The 19,941-nt window shown below is 40.4% G+C and overlaps 2 protein-coding genes across 6 annotated transcripts; both read left to right on the top strand.

Annotated features, from left to right (window-relative positions):
- Positions 1-1,899: 1,899 nt before the first annotated feature.
- On the top strand, positions 1,900-6,817 carry LOC132108063 (RNA-binding protein, mRNA-processing factor 2a-like). 3 transcript variants are annotated; one of them, XM_059514550.1, is made up of 9 exons: positions 1,900-2,039; positions 2,170-2,405; positions 3,660-3,737; positions 4,088-4,126; positions 4,369-4,431; positions 4,951-5,101; positions 5,530-5,678; positions 5,782-5,850; positions 5,938-6,817. In XM_059514550.1, the coding sequence occupies exons 2-8, from the start codon at positions 2,352-2,354 to the stop codon at positions 5,845-5,847; spliced, it is 600 nt and encodes a 199-aa protein (XP_059370533.1). In that variant the 5' UTR covers positions 1,900-2,039; positions 2,170-2,351; the 3' UTR covers positions 5,848-5,850; positions 5,938-6,817. The 3 variants fall into 3 exon arrangements, with proteins under 3 accessions (XP_059370533.1, XP_059370543.1, XP_059370524.1); XM_059514560.1 differs by having other exon boundaries at positions 1,939-2,088; XM_059514541.1 differs by having other exon boundaries at positions 1,941-2,405.
- A 1,187-nt stretch (positions 6,818-8,004) lies between these two features.
- Positions 8,005-19,086, top strand: LOC132108049 (cytoplasmic polyadenylation element-binding protein 1-like). Of its 3 annotated transcripts, none has more exons than XM_059514529.1 (12): positions 8,005-8,163; positions 8,650-8,818; positions 9,569-9,760; positions 10,183-10,391; positions 12,309-12,561; positions 12,784-12,897; positions 15,094-15,183; positions 15,470-15,606; positions 15,742-15,940; positions 16,041-16,135; positions 17,073-17,153; positions 18,368-19,086. In XM_059514529.1, exons 1-12 carry the CDS (start codon positions 8,095-8,097, stop codon positions 18,476-18,478), a joined length of 1,719 nt encoding a protein of 572 aa, XP_059370512.1. In that variant the 5' UTR covers positions 8,005-8,094; the 3' UTR covers positions 18,479-19,086. The 3 variants fall into 3 exon arrangements, with proteins under 3 accessions (XP_059370512.1, XP_059370503.1, XP_059370494.1); XM_059514520.1 differs by having other exon boundaries at positions 12,309-12,570; XM_059514511.1 differs by having other exon boundaries at positions 12,309-12,570; positions 15,094-15,198.
- The last annotated feature ends 855 nt before the right edge of the window (positions 19,087-19,941 follow it).

Genomic DNA, 19,941 nt, shown 5'->3' with positions numbered 1-19,941 from the left:
TTAAAACACCAGACATCATACACTTGTCGACTAATGATCACACAATACCAGACTTTAAAGTTGTTCTGAACACAACTCAGAGATGATTACAATACATGTTCTAAAATCGACTAAAAAAAACAAACATGTTTGATCATAAAAATACATTCCCCATGCACCCATCATACACTATGCAGTTTTCTATTAAATCTGTCACCTCAAATCTGCCAACTGGCTCTTCCTTTTGGCAACTAGCGACTCTAAAACTGTACAAAAGTTGTGTAGTGTATTCCAGTCTGTACATCGAAGAATTTTTTTTTTGTGGCCTATTAATGTGTATGCATAACTCAGAGTAGTCACTCACAACATGAATCAAAATCTAAAAACTCTCAATAACATCATCAGTTATACACATCTAAAGTGATATGGCCTTTCCAAAAGGAATATTTTTTCCTCTCAATCAGACTTGAACATCTCTTCTGAGCTGAAAGAAGGAGAGCTGGGGTAAATGTTGGATATGCAGTGAGGCACAGAGGACACATGGAAAACAAGCTAAGTGCTGTGGAGCTCTATGACGCTGATGCGATGGGACGGGGTCAGCGAGGCGTGAGGCGGAGGAGTGTGGTTTGAGGTGGCTTTTGGGACAATGGGCCTGCTCTTCTCCAATAAAACATGAAGGCCTCATCACTGGAATCTGACCCCACTGTACAGGCTTTGTGTTGGGGAGCTCACCACTAACAAGAAGATGATGAGAAATGGGATGTCAGTTAACAATATTTCAGAGAATTCGCATGGATTAGCTATACCTGTCACTTTTATGATAATATGGTATGTTTCTTTGATTTATAAACTACTAGAAGGAGGTGAAATCTTTTTAAAACCATTGGTTTTGAATGTCACTTTGCAGTGCAATGTGTCAGACGAATGCCAGCACCCTTCTGACTGTGGCATGTCTGCACTCAGCCAATCTGTGCACTTGTCATTCTTTAAGAGCCTGGCACTGATACGTCTATCAGTCTGTCTACTGTATAATCATCGTTGGCTCTTTGTACCTCTGCGCTCTGTTTGACTTATTTTTAAACCCCCGAGAACAAGACAAGAGACATAGGTTACTATTAGAATGAGTGTTAATGGAAAAACTGACATCAGGGTGGTCAACTTTTCATTTGACATTGTTGGTTAATGTCTTCCCGAGCGATTTGTTAGTACATTAAAGCTTTAAACACATCCAGTTTAGAGTTTGTAACCAAATTAGGTAGTTAATATAAGACAGGCCCTCAAACAAACTGCAAGTCTGTATATAAACATCTGTAGGATTTATAAATAGTTCATAGTTCCCTTATGTACAATGGAATTATAGAGGCCTGGCAAGAAAGACTTTGTCTATATTTAGACAGATTGTACAAAACAAAACACTAGGTCAATCAAGAAAAAAAGCCTGACATGTTCTTAACCCCCACCGCTCCCTGCCGGCTTCAACAAGCTCCTTTACTTTGTGTGACTACACAATGTCAGGAAACGGGACAGAAGACCATTTGAAGGTGCAAACAGTCCAACATAAAATTTATGAGCTCTAAAGGCCCATTTTTAATAGACGGCTCCCTGTATTGTGCGTGCCTTGTGCGTTAAAAGGGAAAAGACAAGTAGCCTAGCTTTTCTTTTAAACAGATGTTCCCATAATTAAGTGCACTCAAATGTCAGGGGTTATTTTTAGAATAGCTCAGTTTTTCAACAAACAAATAGAGGATGTATAGGCTACACCCTGACCCTTTCACAACGGCCCCCATAAGGAAACTTTAAAGTTAGTTTTACAAAGTTTTGTTATCTCTTAATATGCAATTTCTCTCTTTTATTTATCTACTCCCCTCCCTCCCCCTGATACAGTTGATATGAGATGTCTCCAATAATAAAATGAGCGGTTCCAATTGGTCCGTGCTTCCCCATGAAGGCGATGATTCACTAATGGAGGGGCTGGCTTCTCCAGCAGCTGCAGCGCCGCTCTCGAGCCTGCCCCGTCTCTCTTGATGACCTAATTGGCGAGCAGGTCAACTATGGAACAGGTTTTACCAATGAGCTCTGCTTTCTTTGAAATTTAACGTTTAAAAAGAGGTAAATGTGAGGTGGCACCGCCATTTCTCTCTTTTTTTCCTCTATCCCACCCCACCACGCACTGCACTTCTTTTCACCTAGTCACCTTCGCGTCTTCGGTTCACCTGCCACTTTTGACACGACCTCAGTGTCCCGCACAAGTTCTGCTGAGTCCCGCACGGATCGCCATCAGGATCCAGTCGCACTTTAGGACGCGGAAAAAGAGAAAGAAAAACAACGCAACTTCTGCAGGTCCTTCTGGGTGTCTCAAGTTTACGCACAAGATGAGTATCAAGTCTGACTCCGAGCCGAACAACAACGTCTCTATTGAAGAAGAGGTGAGATTTCGGCGTGTTAAGAGTCAGTGAGGTGTTGTAAAGATGTCGACGTAGACTTGTTTCAAACTTTTGAAGTGTGAAACGGGAGCGCCAGCCTCTCTCCGTGAAGTTTTTCCTGTCATGGAAAAGTAAGGAAATAGTCACTAAGAGACTTAAAACACGGTGACTTGAAGTTCATAATTCAGAATGAAAATTTCCGTTAATTTAATGACCAGATATTATCCTTGATGGATTATATTTTTTATTGAGCGGTAGGTTAATTTCCTTTAAATATTCAGGGAGATGAATTGCGCCATGCGTGAAGTTTGTCTTTTTTTTGTTTCCTCCTTGGCCAATGTCCTGATGATTAAAATACATGTTCAAGTACTTCGTTTAGAAGCATCTCAGTCAGTGACGATTTAGTGTCTCAAACTGTCAAGTAAACAGACGCAAATCACCGAATCGTTTAAATTTGCTTCAGCTTCACTGACAAGAAATTGTCTAAAATTTGTACCGTAGCACGCTTTAACTATTTAGTGTTTTCTTCATACACCGCTTCTAAAATGCAAACGGTTTAAAGTGTATGTATCTAACACGATTAGCCATTAGTTTGTTTCTACCGTTTATACACAAACGTATGTAGTTATTACAAATTCAAAGTCACTGCTCCTATTATGCAGGACATTTAGATCCAATCTCGGCGGTGACTGAAAAAGACACAATCGCATAATTCACTATTTCAAAAACTATTTTGGATTGTGGAGGCTATCCCCTTGTAGCTGTTGGAATAAGTAATTTCCCTAAAAGCTTTATTTAAATAAAGTATGACCATTAGAATGCACAGCGTTAAGATGTAGAGGTGAGGGGTTGAGGGCCGAGGAATGGGGTTGTTGCTGTGGGTCAGAGGAACTGCTGTCACGCTGTGTGATGTTGTCCATTGCTGTTCCATTGGCAGTCTCACCAAATCAAAGCGAGTGGATGCACATTTATTTCCATTGCCATTTAGCTGAATGTGGCCAAGATAAACCCATTTGTCTTAGATCTTTGTACTGTAAATTGCTTTGAGTGTAAAACTGCCAGGCTTTTTGAAGCAATCCCTGTATTCGTTTTGTTCATTGCAAACTTTTTTTTAATTTTTTAGTTCATGCTAACTTTGAGTTCCATTGGTCCTAAATCACTTAATTTCTGTTAAGTTAGAACCTTTTGTGTTTTAGTATTTATTTTTTCCCCCCACATATTTGAAGTGTATTAGGTATTTGATTTCTTGTTTTACAGGTACGAACGCTATTTGTCAGTGGTCTGCCAACAGATATCAAACCTCGTGAGCTCTATCTGCTATTTCGACCATTTAAGGTAAAAACAGATGTTTTAAAGGGTAAATCTCATTGATGGTGTTTAGTCAACTCTACCTCCCTTAGGTCTTAGCTTCTAATTATTGTGGTCACCCAATCAACCGTTAGAAATGTAAAAAAAAAAAGAAAGGGGAATCTCACGGAAACTATGAATTAACTGGAGGCGAATCATCAACTTTATAGTGTTAGTTTTGAAAGAATTGGTAATGTTTAGCAGAGAGCTCCAGTCGTGCAGGTTGGCAGCCCAGTAAAGTGTGTCCTCTGTAAATGTCTCCCTGACAGAGTTGGGAATTTCTTCCTCTCCAAGCTTGTGACTACATTGCTGCTAATTGGATTTCTTTTCCTTTTCAGGGTTATGAGGGTTCACTTATCAAGTTAACATCAAAGCAGGTGAGACATTTGTTGCCTATTACAGCTGATCAGGCATACGTGTTAAATTCAAAACTCTTGCATTTGTGCTGCAATCATTCATAATTATAGAGTTTTTTTTTTTCTTTCAGTGTTCGTAAACCTAAATTTAGGACTGCATAGTGATCAATCGTACAGTAGAATTTTTTTTTTTTTTAACAATGCATTTTGTGTGTTTTTGGTAAGTGGTGCTGTGGGCATTGATTTTTCTCTTTCTTTTCCAGCCTGTTGGGTTTGTAACCTTTGATAGTCGTTCCGGCGCTGAAGCGGCAAAAAATGCATTAAATGTAAGAAACCAGCCATCTGTAAGCAATGGCTTGAATTATTGAAAATCTGTCAGATGATTCCCAGCTAGGTCTATACTTGGATGTGGTTTAGATGCATTGTCTACTGTATATTTAAAAACGTGCCTTTTCTACTTGCAATTTGTAAAAGTGGCTATAGCTTGCATTTCTCGATCTCATTTAACCTTTAAAACATGGTGAGCTTATGGTGTCCCTTATTCATTATACAAGTGGATCTGTTCCAGCACATCACAAATAAGTGCATAATGTTTATCTTTAAATTATTGAACATCATGATTTGGAGAACCCACTCTACAGTAGACTACCATTTTAATGTTTTCCTTGTCTTTAGTGTGTAGTATGTGTCCACCTAGATAACCACTAGCTTTGCGGTTTAGTCACTAGTAGATGCGTTCACTGCATGTGGGCACCAGCTTAAGATGCACTGCACATTTTTACCAGGGTCTGGCAGGCACAACCCATCCCCATTACTCTGTCCCCCTCCCCACCTTGTGTCTCCAGGGGGTTCGTTTTGACCCTGAAAACCCGCAGACCCTCCGGTTAGAGTTTGCTAAGGCCAACACGAAGATGGCAAAGAGTAAGCTGATGGGCACTCCGAATCCCACAAATATCCACCCAGCTCTAGGAGCGCACTTCATAGCACGGGACCCATGTAAGTTTTTGGCCGACACCGTAGTTCACACACTGCAGAGACAGACAGGCACACACTCTGTAGCTACACATCTAGAGTAGATCTTAGGAAAACAAGAAGAAACTAATCCACTTCCACATGCATGTGCAATTGGCAAGTGACCTTTTCTGTTTGCTTATTTCTATTGAGCTCAAGTTGTGTATTAGCTCTTAACATCTCATTCAACCTCTTCTGTTCCAAGCCAAGTCACAGAACTTACCAGAGATCACACAGGTATCAGTATTTAGTAACTGCCGGTTCTTGCTCATTTTGAAGTCTTTTGGAGTGTGAGGGCCTCCGTCAACAATTTGTCACACTTCGTTTGACTTTTAAAGTGGTGATTTCAGTCATGTCTGACATACTGCGCTTGCCTGGGGTGATGGTTTGCTGTGCTTTATGCCCGTCCTCAGATGATTTGACAGGGGCAACGTTGATCCCAGCATCTCCAGAGGCCTGGTCTCCTTACCCCCTCTATACCACAGAACTCAGCCCTGGCCTGCCCCACACGGCTTTCACCTACCCAGCAGCGGCCGCTGCAGCAGCTGCACTTCATGCGCAGGTTTATTTATTTTTGCTCCAATTTTAACTGAAGCAGTTAATTTTATATTTGTTTATTTATTACTAATTTCTAATAAAAAAAATAAATAAAAATTCTCTCCTAGATGCGCTGGTATCCCTCCACATCAGACTCATCCCAGCCTGGATGGAAATCACGGCAGTTCTGTTAAAATGTGTTGGTATTTTCATTTCTTATCTAAAATAGTTTATAATTATGATCTTGGTACTGCCATTTATTTATCTATCTTTTTTCCCCACAGGTTTCTCTTCAAATGGCATCTTCCAGCTCCTGTTTAAAATCAGTCCAGTTCATTTAAACTTTTGGTTTTTGGATGTATTAACTCCTTTTGGAATTTGACCATAAAGAGATAATTTGAGTAGGTATTGCTCATTGAGCTTATATTGAAGTCATTGCCAATAGCACAAACATGAGGCATCTAAGTCATGCAGTAGACATTAGAGGTTTAATGGATGCGTTTCTTGACCAATCCCCCCCCCCCCCTCTTTTTTTTTTTTTCCCCATTCATTGAGATTTTGCTCTGGGTCTATGTAAAATGAGTATCAACTGAAGCTGACATTGAGCATGTTGGTTTTGGCATGAAGTGGTGTTCTGTGCTTCATTGTAGTGTTTGTTGCTTCCATGACCGGCGTAACCTTGTTCTTTTTGTCTTGTGTTAGTAGCTTGGTCATTGAAGTTGCTTATGCTATGTACAAAACAATGGCCAACTTATTTTGGTGGTATGATGTCCATACAGATGGTTTCCCTTGCTAGATTCCACTTTAACACATCACAGAAGGTCTGTTGACTTTACAAAATGACACATTCTCAATCGAGAGTGTGTATCTGGGGAAAGAAGAGTTTGTGCAATTGAAAGGAGTAATCTGTATAATTTATTGGTAACTCTTTCTTTGTGGTGTTTTGTGTCAATGTCCTTTTATAGCATTTTCAGAGGTTAAGTTGTAATTTGTTTTGTTTCGACTGTGTCAGTGCGGCACACAACTAACAGTATATGGACAGCAAGTTTGCTGCTAACATGAAATTGCTGTTTCAGGTTAATACTCTGAATATAAAAATGCTAAAATGGTGCATGATTTTCAATGTGGGTATAGTAATGGTTAATTCAGACATTAGAAATGTAATTGTAAAAAAAAAAAAAATGTACAAAAATACTGCTGTATGATATAGTATTAAAAACGGAATGCATTAAAATGGCTTGTGTACTTTTATTTGAGGTACTGAACCGTGCACTACATTTGTTCATTTCAGCAATTTGCATGGGTGCAACATGTAGTCAGATTAAACATCCAGAATATTGTCTTTTAGAGACTTCACCGAAATATATTTCACATGTTTTCAGATTTGCATGGTCTTATTGTGCATAAAAAGGGATAAGCAGAATGTCATGGACTGGCAGCCTTACTCGGCACAATCAGTTGCTGTCTTTTCAATGTAAAAAAAAAATAAGGCTGCCAAACAGATCCTCTTGTAGTTTTAAAGAACGTCAAACCGGTTAACAACAACATGAAACGTTTTCTTTGGAGTTGAACTATACCTTAAGCAGAAGGCTGTAAGAAACAATGTAAGTGCTGCCCTCTGGAGGAAATGACTCGGTAGTCTTTGTAATTTTAAGTATGCGATAGGCTCTGAAAGTCGAGCACTCTGGAAATGTGCCTGTTGAACACTTCTGTGTGGACCGTAGTAAGTCGTCTTTTTCCATAATCTATCAATTGTCTTCGACAATTTATAAATGCTGCTCTCCGTGGTCCTGATTTCTGTCAATAAAATAAATGTACATTTGACGTGACACAAATACGAATCCAGCAGGCCCCGCGCGCATTTAACTTTTAGTCAGGTCACCTTTATTTATATAGCGCTTTAAAATACATTGCGTCAAAGCAACTGAACATTCATTAGGAAAACGGTGTCAATGCAAAATGATAGTTAAAGGCAATTCATTGAATTCAGTGATGTCATCTCTGTTCAGTTTAAATTAATAAGATGCACAGAATGTGCGTCTAATAAGATGCACAGAACATTTAGATTTAGATCATGTCAAGTCATATAATTTATTTTTAGATCTAATATTCATCAATCTCTCAGACGGCTCTTAAATGCACAACACAACCAACTATAATATTTGTTGAATAAGAAGACTGGAACCAGAAATATTGTAATAAAGGATATAATAACATAGATAATTTGGGGGCATTTAAAAAAAATAGGGTGGGTTTTGAACCGTAAATTAGTGAAAGGAAAAATGACGTCCGTGTCAAGTGCCCTCCCCTCATGAATAAATAATGTAATCTGTGATTGGTTACTCGAGAAGAACTGGATCCCGGGAGATAGAGGTGTTTGACCCGTGTACAGGTGTTGTAAATTAGGCCAAAATGTTTCTCGAAAGCTTTAAGTAGACTTTATGAAAGAACTACATAGGGTGTTCTTTTCGATAATTTTGGTTGATAGTCCTACCATGGCGTTTTCTTTGGTGAGTTTTGGTGCCAGTTCGAGTTTGAATCTTGCCTTTTTAAAGAGCCTTCGGATTTGTGTGAGCTTGTTAAGTGTAGTTTGTGATTGTTTGGTCCGCGTTTACTGTCTTAATAAAGTTTTTTTCTTTCTTTCTTATTAGTTTTTACTTTAAAAAATGCTTAATTCATTTTCAGAAATGTTAGCTATTGTGGTAGCCTGCATATGTCATGAGTAATGATTGTTTACAGTGAGGTAGAGGTCCATTGATTAGGCTTGTCCAATGTAGTTATTGGCTGCTTTGTTCAGTTAAACAGCGTGCATGGCAAATTGGCTTCTAAACTGATCTCCATCATTCTACTGAAAGCGGTGTACTAGAATGAATTTCTCCTCCGCTTCAAATCTTATGGCATCCTGTTTTGCTAATTGAACAAAATGGTGACGCAAGGGAAGAATCAGGCCTATGTTTTACAATTTCTTTTGATGTATATCGGTTTTGTTCTGACAGAGTGAGAACCCCAGACTTCTTAACTGCCTGGATTCTGATATTCCAGCACTGTCTACATGCAGCAACGCAGACACATTCTCCAGGATGAACACCATGCTGGGAAACTCACTGGATCTAAGCGGGGTTTGCACAACTCCCACTGCCAAATGCAAGCGAGACCCTTTTAATGGTAAACCATATTTTATGTACAAAGAGATGCAATTTTTAATGGAGTGGTAGAAGACAATGAAAGAGCGCAGGTAAATGATTAATTAATATATGTGCAGGCATTATAATGCACAGCTGAACCCTTTTTGTCACTGTAGTCTATTTCCGCTTTCTAGATTCATGTGCATCTGCTGCATGCCCCTTAAGCTTTGGCCCGGCATTTGTGCAAAGGGAGTCATTACAGCACGGTTCATGCAATGTCATGCAGGCGACACGGAGGATGCTGAATCAGGGCAGGAGCACGCAGTTGGATGCAGTCCAGCTCTGCACGAGCAGCCCAGATTGCTCTTTCTTTAGCTACTTAGCCAGTAGCAACAGTCCTGCAATTCACTGGCGTTTTCGCTCTCTTAGCCTGCAGCTAGCAGTGAACTCGCTCTCCCTTCCACCTCGAATAGGAGTCTGAGCCAGAGGTGGGAGGGGGTTGCTGCCTCCTTGCAGGAGAATTTGTCAGGAATGCTCCGTGGCATCAGAGGCCAGGGACTGATGTCATTTGCAAGGGCCTGTGAGGGCAGCAGCGCCTGGGTCACATGCAGGGTGGGTCGTATCTGTCGAGACTGCTGCTCCTGTGCAGTTTTGCTAGGCAGAGGCAGTGAGCGGTGATTTTTATCAGAGTCTAGGGAGCCAATGCTTTCTCTGTGCATGCCTTTTAGTCCCACTGTTAATGAAGAGTCACCAAACCGTGTGTGTGTTTTTATTTCTGGACACTTAACAGATCGTCCCGACTCGGACCTGTCTGCGGTCCGGAGCAGGATGCTTTTTCCCACCGGTGGCCAGGACTCCTCCAGGGGTCTGCCTGATGTCAATAACTGGGGTCTGGGCCTACAGTCCCTCAGCCTGTCTGACTGGGAGAGACCGTGGAGCAGCCATGACACCGATCCCTCTGCACAGACCAACGCAGCCTCACGTGAGTGGAATGAATGATATTAATCAACCATATGATAATGTTGATACCGTGTTACATGAACGTTGACGTGACACTATCTTTTATGCAATACTGATTCAGTGAATCTTAATTAAGTAGGCTTTGTTTTTTTTTTTTTTTTTTTGTGGAGTCTCTTTCTGGGTCTTTATTGATAGCCTTGTCCTGACTAGAGTGTTTAAACCATTCTCACTAGGCCTGTAACGGTGAGTCAGAGCCTTTTGTTGACATTAGTCACAGATTCTCAGCCTGCCTCATGTGCTGGTACTTCATTCGTAGTGCTGCAATAAGAGCTGCCCTTTTTCGTTTTGTTTTTGGCTCTTGAATTATGCAAATTTTGGTTCTGGGGGTTTGGATAAGAAAAATCTGCTCTTTTGGTTTTCATTATTTCTTTATTATATTTTCAGTGCAAGGGATTTTGGGGACTCCCAGCCGGCTCTCCAACAAGTTTCCAAGCTACTGCGAGCCTTCCATTGGTGCTACAGACTTCCTAGAAAAATTTCCCGGCATGGCACGCTTGAACTCTCAATCTTTCCTGGACTCTCACTCCATAAGCCCTGTGGACTCTGAGACCAGTGGCTTCAGCTCTGGTTCTGATCACCTCTCAGAACTGCTGGTAAGTGTTTTGAGATCATGCTCTGTGTAGCTTAGCTCTTCTCTTTTTTTTTTTTATTTTTTTTTTATATATATATATATATATATATATATATATATATATTATATAATTTTTTTATTTTTTTTAATCGTTGCATTTGGCTTGTTTTGTTGGGGAACTGAAGAGCTGTTAATTGACTTTCTAGCAGTTCCCAGTTTAAAATACTTATGGATGGTATTTGATTTATCTTTACCACAAGAAGTAACTTTCAGCCTGGGAAACGGTAAACGCCACTATATAGTAACTGTTGGATAGTACTATCGTTTATATGAACGTTATCAATTGAAATGAAAGCCAAACCCTATATTTCATTTAAATAAACATTAGGATTTACTATATTCTGAATAAGCTGTAACTGCCATTTTCTAACTTTTTTTTTTCTTGATGTAAAATTTAAGCCAACCTCATTTAATTCCTGAATGTTATTGATCTCAATCTCTTAAAGTTAGGATAACCTCCAAATAGTCTTAAATACCCAAGGTAAGCTGTTTATTTAATTTGTGCTGCACAAAAAAAAAAAAAAAAAACGCACAACAACTTTGTAATGAATCATTTGAAACACAATGCATTTTTTTTTTTTTTGAAGATTATTGAAAATCTGGCCCCAAGCTTATTCGCTTAGGAAAGGGGTGTCAACCCTGCAGAGTTTTGTTCCAACCCTGCGCCGGCACCTAGGGTGTAGTTTTCAAATAAGCCTGAAGGACTTGATTAGTTTGATCAGGTGTTTAATCAGGGTTGAATCTAAACTCTGCAGGGCTCTGGACCTGAGTTGGACACCCCCGTCTCGGGACAACTTTTTGTATTTTCAGTGCATTTACATTTTCATTTATCCAATGCTTTAATCCAAAGCTACTTACAAAAATTACCGTCATGTATTCTTTGCATATTCTAAATCTTATTGTGAGCATGTCTTGGGTGTATGTTTCATTTTTATTTCTTTTTAAATCCACTCAGGTGTGTTCCCAGTATGCTATGGCACTCAATAGCTACACTAAAAATAATTTGGGCACATCTAAATTGGAGTATTGTTTATATCATTATATTTTGCCTATCCCCGAAACTGCTATTAAGGGCGTGTTCACACTTGTCTAGTTTGGTTCAATTAAAACAAACTGTTGCGATTTGCTTTGTTCATGCAGTTCATTTGAGGAAGTCTCAAAGCTGCCATCCGAACCCTGCACTCCAAATGTGGGCAGAGACCGCTAAAGAGATGGGTCTCTGTCTACTTCTAAACTAACTCTGGTGAGGTTCGAATTAAATGAATGCAACCCAGACCAAATGCTTCTAAACGAACCGGAAGTAGTGAAAAGATGTCACTTTGCGACATGATTTGGCAACATGGTGTAACCAAAACCAAATGAGCAGAGGACAAACATGGAGCAACAGTGAGGTAAATTGCCTTTTATGAACTCTTTGTGAATTTGCAGGTGGTGGGGGGGAAAAAATGTACACGAATGAGCCTGCTTACTACTGGAGACCGCATAAAGTGTTTGACCTGGAGGCGCTGTGCAGACCGATCCGTTAATGGGTGCTTTATCATACACCCACAGCGCTGGTCTAATTCGCCTTTTGTTTGGGGTGTTTGAGTTCTGTCACGATGTAGAAGTCATTCAAGCCGACCAATCAGGTTGTTAACCAGGACCAAATGGATTGCTTTCCTTTTTGTTCTGGACCAAATGAACCAAACTACAAGTGAACACACCCTAAGGCCCAATCCCAATTCTACCCCTTAGCCCTTCCACCTTCCCACTTGACTAGCAATCCAGATGGCAGAGTGTACAATGGTGTTTTAATATGGCTAGTTTTAAAGGTAGATCACTTATGGTCCTTGAATGTTCTTCTTGGCAACACTAACTCTTCTCTTCTTTCCTTTTGCAGTCTTCTTTGAGGATCTCACCATCTGTGCCCTTCCTTATGTCCGGTATGCAAAGAGATCCTCTCAAGCTAGCTCTGGGCTCTCGTATGGACCGCAGCAACTCTCCTCTCACTCCACCACCCAGTGCCACCCCAAGTGGTGGTCTGTCCCACCGCTGGCCTGGTGCCTCCATCTGGCCCAACTGGGACCTAATGAAGACCCCTGAGAGCCCATTCAGCATTGAAAGAGAGGCCTGGCTTCACAGACAGGCAGCCTGTATGACCTGTTGCATACTACTGTAGCACATGAATTCACATAATCCTCACCCCTTTACCTTCCCACCGGAACCTTTGTACCTTCCTTAACACTTCCCTTGAACAGATTTGTTCAATCCTTGTGCTGCTGTTCACTGTGCCGGGGCTTTTTTTTTTTTTTTTTTAATCAATGTGCAATGCAGATATTTCTGTTGTGCTCATCTTCTGAATTTGTGCTCCACAGCAATCAATGAAGCTACCTTCACATGGAGTGGACAGTTGCCCCCCAGACACTACCAAAATCCCATTTACTCCTGCAAGGTGTTTTTAGGAGGAGTTCCCTGGGACATCACTGAAGGTAGAAGGAACACTTGTCCTTATTAGGACTGTAGCCCTATTTGAATGGGACTAGTTTTACATGGCGGTCGTTAGAGAAATCTTTAGTTCACAGACGTTCTTGGTGATTTTTAATCCCATCCGAATCTGCCATTTTCCCGTGGAATTTGGCTACTTTAACACTGTTGCCATGGGTTGCTTTACACATATACAGGAGTGTTTTGTTGCTTCAAGAGCTCATGCACGTGGGCAGACGGGTATTACGGTGACGCGGTTAATGACCTCACACATTGCTTCCGAACAACTTTTAACTACCACGTTCCTATTCACGATCATTCTGGTAGCACGTGAAGGCTGCATTAGCTTCTCACTCAGGGCTGTGTATATGCTAATAGGGCAGTGAGCGTCACAAATGGGTGGGACTTTCACCGACTATGTTGTCTGAAACTGCTAGTGTGGGGAGTCACCACCGTAGATGCTCTTACTGCGCACCCGTTTGAGATTTGCATCCTGATAAAGGAGAGGAAGAGGAAAAAATAAATAAATAAAGAGCTAGATCCCATAAACCGTTAAGACTGGCTATTGTAATATCAGTGTCTGGTATGATTTGCATTAACTTCTGCACCGTTCTCAAATCATGCTCCTGATGGAATTTATTACTGATTAGATAACCGGCTTTAATAACTAACCGGATTTAATAAAGCGCATTTAATCATCGGCTGATATTTATCATGCACCCCTAAATATGTACCTTTTTATGACAATTAAACATTGGTTTACTGCAAATAAATAAATTGGTTAAACTAAAGTCAGGGTTGTGGCTAGAAGGGATACAGCAAAAACTGGAAGCTAACAAATTTTCTACCCATTAGATGGTTTTAATGTCTACACCTACCCCCAACCCTTAACCTTCCCCTTACAATAATGCAAAATAGTAACTGTTGTACAGTGTGAGAAATTACGACATGGTGTGCATACCCAGTAGTTTTTGCCGTGTACCATCTAGTCTTAACCTTATACTAATGGTAATCATCTGAATGACTAAATACACATGAGTGCGTGATCACTGAAATGCCCAGATGAACAAAACGGACCCTCCCACCTCTGCAGTAAACACTGACAGGTTAGTCCAGTCTGAATTAGTACATGAAAAGACATCAGGTGATAAGCCCTATTTGGATGGGACTAGTTTTCTAATCCCTTTGTTAAAAAGATCATGTTTGGAATGGATTAATAATAGCCTGCTAATTGAAGAAAAATATTGAAATTTAAAGTGACCAACTTGATTTAAATATTTTTATCTGACTCCGGTTTTCCTCCCATTGGAGGTGTGGCATCCAGCCTCCTTGAATAGGATTTTTTTTTTTTTTTTTAATAGGGTAAAAATGCTAATTGACGTCATTTGCTTTCCACATTTAGTGTACTGCATGTGTGCTGTTTCTGATTTTCACAATTTACGCTACAGTTTAAAAATCTGGTCTGTAGGATTAAGAAACTAACTTAAATTCAGCAAGGATGCACCAAATTAATCAAGTGATGGTAGACACAAATTAAATTCCATCTTTTAAATGGGTTATTTTTAACTCTCTGTTCAGAGTCTTAATGTATCGTGATTTACACAATGTTTTCCACAGCGGTATTCAAAGTTGGTAATGTGTCTTAAGCAGCAAATGTTTTCTGACGGATCATGTGACACTGAAGACTGGAGTAATCGAATTGCAATGCAATCACAGGAATTTAAGAACTTGTCTTACTAATCCCAGACTTTTAGCGGTAGTACCGTATTTTTTCGGACTATAAGTCGCACCTGAGCATAAGTCGCATCTGTCCAAAAATACGTCATGATGAGGAAAAGAAAACATAAGTCTCACTGGACTGTAAATCACATTTATTTAGAACCAAGAAGAGAACATTACTGTGTACAGCCGCGAGAGGGCGCTCTATGTTTTCAGTGTAGACTACAGGAGCACTGAGCAGTATAGAGCGCCCTCTGGCTGCTGTAGACTGTAATGTTTTCACTTGGTTCTTTTCTCTTAGTTCATTTCTCTTGGTTCATGTCCAATTAATTTTGATAAGTCGCACCTGACTATAAGTCGCAGGACCAGCCAAACTATGGAAAAAAAGTGTGACTTAGTCCGGAAAATACGGTATAGCTTTCCCATAGCCACGTTTGCTTCTAGGCTAATGGCTTTTCTTTCCCCCCTTTTTTTGTCACCAGCTGGATTGATAAACACTTTTAAATGCTATGGCCCTCTGAGTGTGGAGTGGCCGGGTAAGGATGGCAAGCACCCTCGCTGCCCTCCGAAAGGTAATATGCCCAAAGGTAATGCTGAAAGGGTAGGAAACTTATTTTATTACAGCACTGTGGCGGGATGGTGCGGGTTCATGGCACTCAACTTATTGATTACAAAAACCTTCCATACACTTGTAGTGGTATTGGTTTCTGGGAATTAGGGTTTTGTTTTGTTGGCCCCACACACTTTAAGATCCTCTAATAAAGTTTGTAGGTTGTGCGGTCTATAGTTAGGGAAATTACCATAAGAGGTGAATTGGGTAACCCTTCGGCCATTTGACAACTTATTTTTCTCCTTTAGGTTATGTGTACTTGGTGTTTGAATCGGACAAGTCTGTGCGTGCCCTGCTACAGGACTGCACTGAGGACCTGCTTCATCCTGAGGGCTACAGCGAGTATTACTTCAAAATGTCTAGCAGAAGGATGCGCTGCAAAGATGTAAGATGGACTTTAAGATTACAACTTAGGTGTAGGTGGTATAAAGATCCCTGATCTTGATATCTGAGAAATTGACTTGTTTTGTTTGGGGTGTGTGTGTGGTGTTAAATGTTTTTTTTTTTTTTGGACCCTCAGGCACAGGTTATCCCTTGGGTGGTTTCGGACAGCAATTATGTGAGTTGCCCCTCTCAGAGGCTGGACCCTAGGAACACTGTGTTTGTAGGAGCTCTGCATGGCATGCTGAACGCTGAGGCCCTGGCCAGCATCATGAATGATCTGTTTGGAGGTGTTGTGTATGCGGGCATCGACACAGACAAGCACAAGTACCCCATTGGTGAGAATTTTTTTTTTTTTTTTTTTTTTTTTTGTAAATCAAGATTTATTACTAATAACTGTTACTTTGATACTGGGGTTTAACCCCTGCCCTCCCCCAGGATCTGGACGTGTAACCTTTAACAACCAACGCAGTTATCTGAAAGCAGTGAGTGCTGCATTTGTTGAGATAAAGACACCCAAATTTACAAAAAAGGTACAGTGAACCTTTTGAAAGCCATTGTTTTACACCATTATGGTAGCTCATGTACAGTCTGTAGTAAAGTCTATGGGTTTACTCATTAACTGATAATGTAAAGCGTAGCACTGGTTGTACTGATGCAAGCATTTGATGTTGTCGGTTTCACTTATTATTTGGTCATTTGATTTCAGTTTACACTTTATTTACCGTATTTTCTGGACTATAAGTCGCACTTTTCATAGTTTGGCTGGTCCTGTAACTTATAGTCAGGTGCAACTTATTTGTCAAAATTTATTTGACATGAACCAAGAGAACTTTACCGTCTACAGCCGTGAGAGTGCAGTGCTCCTGTAGCCTACCACTGAAGATTCAGTGACTCTGTGAAGTGGAATAAGATCACGGGAGCTTGGTGAACTAGCTTAACGTTACCGGTAACTGTTGGACTTGCTGGCTTGTTAATTTTAGCCTATTCAGCCTCCCTGGTATGTTCTTTATGCTATTGTCTAGCTAACTGTTAATGTTTTGTCAACATACCGGGCACCTATTCAGCCTGTTGTTCTGTGTACTATTGTGTACCGTTAGCTGAATAACTTGCTTTTCCAGATAACCAATATCTGTTCTCTGTCTTGGATTTTGTTAAATTAAGTTAATATTAAAGTTAACCGTTTTCAGTGGTAGGATACAGGAGCACTGAGCAGCATAGAGCGCCCTCTTGTGGCTGTAGACTAAGATTTTCTCTTGGTTCTAAATAAATGCGACTTATAGTCCAGTGCGATTTTTTTTTTTTTTTTTTTTTTCCTTCCCCATGACATATTTTTGGACTGATGCGACTTATACTTAGGTGCGACTTAGTCCGAAAAATACGGTAGTTACATCTGCTAATGTCTGCCTGGCAGTGCGTTTAGACGGAGTATGCCAAATCACTTTCTTTGTGGTAATGTTCTTCCTCTAGGTTCAGATTGACCCATACTTGGAGGATGCCATCTGTCAATCATGCAGCCGTGAGCCTGGACCGTTCTTTTGCAGGGACAAGGTGAAGTTAAGAACCCCCACCCACAAACTCCTTTTTATTAAAAAAAAAAAGATTTCAACCTTAAGGATTATTAGGAACACCGGTTCAATTTCTCAATGCAATTATCTAATCAACCAATCACATGGCAGTTGCTTCAATGCATTTAGGGGTGTGGTCCTGGTTAAGACAATCTTCTGAACTCCAAACTGAGTGTCAGAATTGGAAAAAAAGGTGATTTAAGCAATTGAGTGTGGCATGGTGGTTGGTGCCAGACTGGTCGGTCTGAATATTTCACAATCTGCTCAGTTACTGGGGTTACTGGAGTTACTGGGGTTTTCACGCACAACCATTTCTAGGATTTACAAAGAATGGTGTGTGAAGGGAAAAACATCCAGTATGCGGCAGTCCTGTGTACGAAAATGCCTTGTTGATGCTAGAGGTCAGAGGAGAATGGGTCGACTGATTCAAGCTGATAGAAGCGCAACTTTGACTGAAATAACCACTCGTTACAACCGAGGTATGCAGCAAAGCATTTGTGAAGCCACAACACGGCAACATTCAGATGGTAGTCAGAATTTTGCGTAAACCGAATGAGAACATGGCTCCATCATGCCTTGTTACCACTGTGCAGGCTGGTGGTGTAATGGTGTGGGGGATGTTTTCTTGGCACACTTTAGGCCCCTTAGTGCCAATTGGGCATCGTTTAAATGCCATGGCCTACCTGAGCATTGTTTCTGACCATGTCCATCCCTTTATGACCACCATGTACCCATCCTCAGATGGCTACTTCCAGCAGGATAATGCACCATGTCACAAAGCTCAAATCATTTCAAATTGGTTTCTTGAACGACAATGACTTCACTACTAAAATGACCCCCACAGTCACCAGATCTCAACCCAATAGAGCACCTTTGGGATGTGGTGGAATGGGAGCTTAGTGCCCTGGATGTTTATCCCACAAATCTCCATCAACTGCAAGATGCTGTCCTTTCAATATGGGCCAACATTTCTAAAGAATGCTTTCAGCACCTTGTTGAATCAATGCCACGTAGAATTAAGGCAGTTCTGAAGGTGAAAGGGGGTCAAACACAGTCTTGGTATGGTGTTCCTAATAATCCTTTAGGTGTGCGTGAGAGATTATATATATATATATATATATATATATATTAAAAAAAGTTTTTCCTCTTGTTGCATGTCTGTATGTAAATGCAGTGTATCTAACATCTATTCCCCAGACCTGCTTCAAATACTACTGTCGCTCCTGCTGGCATAGGCAGCACTCCATGGACATCCTCAGCAACCACCGCCCTCTGATGAGAAACCAGAAGAAGCGGGATGCCATTTGAAACCATGCATGGCAGCACGATGCCTCACCCGGGATGTCAGTTGTGCCTGCTCCCCTCGGGGAACCACTCCGGAGTCGGCCCCCCTTCAAAAGGCCCTCCCTGGAGTTGGGGCATGGGGAAACACTGTAGAAAGTTCACTGTTGCACTTTCTTTTTAGTTTGGCTTGTTCACTTTGGCACTGCACACAGTGAGATGGGTTAGCTGGGGCCCATGGATGGGAAGACCCAGAGTTTTTGAACCAAGTTGAGATCCAGGCCATGGTTGAAGGTTTTTTTTTTTTTTTTTTTTCTTTAATAGGTTGCTATTTTTGTTTTGGTAAGTCCATTCTAAAGTCTCATTGTTTAACAGATGGAAGCCATACGGTGCCTTTAATTGGTTTCCCTTTCCACACTAGCTGCTCTTTTCTGGCACTCTTTTTGCCAATGTTTTTTACTTTTTTTGAGAAGCTACAAAAGCCAGATGTTCATCATGACATTTTTCACAGTTTTAGTTTACATAAATTTTTACATGAAACAGTTTTAAGGTATGGCATATGGAAAAGGTTGAAAAGCAATCTACCTGGCAGATTTTTAATTTTGTGCCTTTTTTTTTTTTTTTTTTTTTTTTTTTTTTTCTCTCTCTCTGTTTTCAGACTGAATTTTTGCCTTATCGGTGTTCTTTTCGGTAGAACAAGAGGTTTGCGCGTAACCCTGCAGATCTATTTGCCTATCCAGATCAATTTCAGTGTGTGCCTCCACTAGGCGTTGCTTTTACTGCTCTCGATCAGATTTCAAAACCAACTTGATATTAATCCTAAAAATGAGAATGGCCATCGACTGCACATAGTTTTATTGCACTTTTTAATTTACACTTTGTAAAGGGGTAGGTTTTTAATCACTTATTGTACATCAGCAGGTGTTGTGGGTGTGAGCCCAAATGACTGCTTGTTGGATTTAAAACCATAGACTTCCCTGGAGTTTACCATCAGCCTTAGCAGACAAGATGCAAATGTCACTTTACTCATCCTCTGCTGAATGTCTGAATGGATATTACTTTCAAAACCAAGATTTTCTTTCTTATCACCATATGCTTTCCATGCAGAGCTTTTTCCCAAGCTCCTCTGTCATTCTACCTCATTGTTGTCTGCCAAGTTTGCTTATAAAGGTGAAGTTTGAATTTTTGACTGGGCACAATAAAGGTGTTTAAGCATTACTCATGCTGTGTGACTAGGTTTCTTTAAAAGGCCTGTGTAATTATTGATTTAATGTTACATTGATTATTTTCAAGTTTTTAAATTGTTGTTTTTATTAGTTTAAGTTGTGTTAGACTTAAAATGCATGAGTACTTCTAATGTAGTTTTGTTAGATAAATTATTAAAGTTTTTGCACCTTAATATCTTGCGCAAACCTGAAATGTTTGTGAACAATAGCATTTATTTTAAGTTACAGCCTTTTGTAATTGTCTTTTTATAGTCACTTTTAATT

Source organism: Carassius carassius, chromosome 2, assembly GCF_963082965.1.
Source record: "Carassius carassius chromosome 2, fCarCar2.1, whole genome shotgun sequence".
NCBI classification, from domain to species: domain Eukaryota; kingdom Metazoa; phylum Chordata; class Actinopteri; order Cypriniformes; family Cyprinidae; genus Carassius; species Carassius carassius.
The sequence above is the reverse complement of the archived record's forward strand: the minus strand, read 5'-3'. Positions and strand labels throughout refer to the sequence as shown.

What these genes read in the sequence shown, in the direction of transcription:
- LOC132108063 (XM_059514550.1), top strand. Translation starts at nt 2,352, where the DNA reads ATGAGTATCAAGTCTGACTCCGAGCCGAACAACAACGTCTCTATTGAA. An exon ending in CGGCAAAAAATGCATTAAAT is followed by an intron (nt 4,432 to 4,950) that starts GTAAGAAACCAG and finishes TTGTGTCTCCAG; the next exon opens with GGGGTTCGTTTTGACCCTGA. An exon ending in CAGCTGCACTTCATGCGCAG is followed by an intron (nt 5,679 to 5,781) that starts GTTTATTTATTT and finishes ATTCTCTCCTAG; the next exon opens with ATGCGCTGGTATCCCTCCAC.
- LOC132108049 (XM_059514511.1), top strand. Translation starts at nt 8,095, where the DNA reads ATGAAAGAACTACATAGGGTGTTCTTTTCGATAATTTTGGTTGATAGT. An exon ending in CTACCATGGCGTTTTCTTTG is followed by an intron (nt 8,164 to 8,649) that starts GTGAGTTTTGGT and finishes TTGTTCTGACAG; the next exon opens with AGTGAGAACCCCAGACTTCT. An exon ending in ACAGGCAGCCTGTATGACCT is followed by an intron (nt 12,571 to 12,783) that starts GTTGCATACTAC and finishes TGTGCTCCACAG; the next exon opens with CAATCAATGAAGCTACCTTC.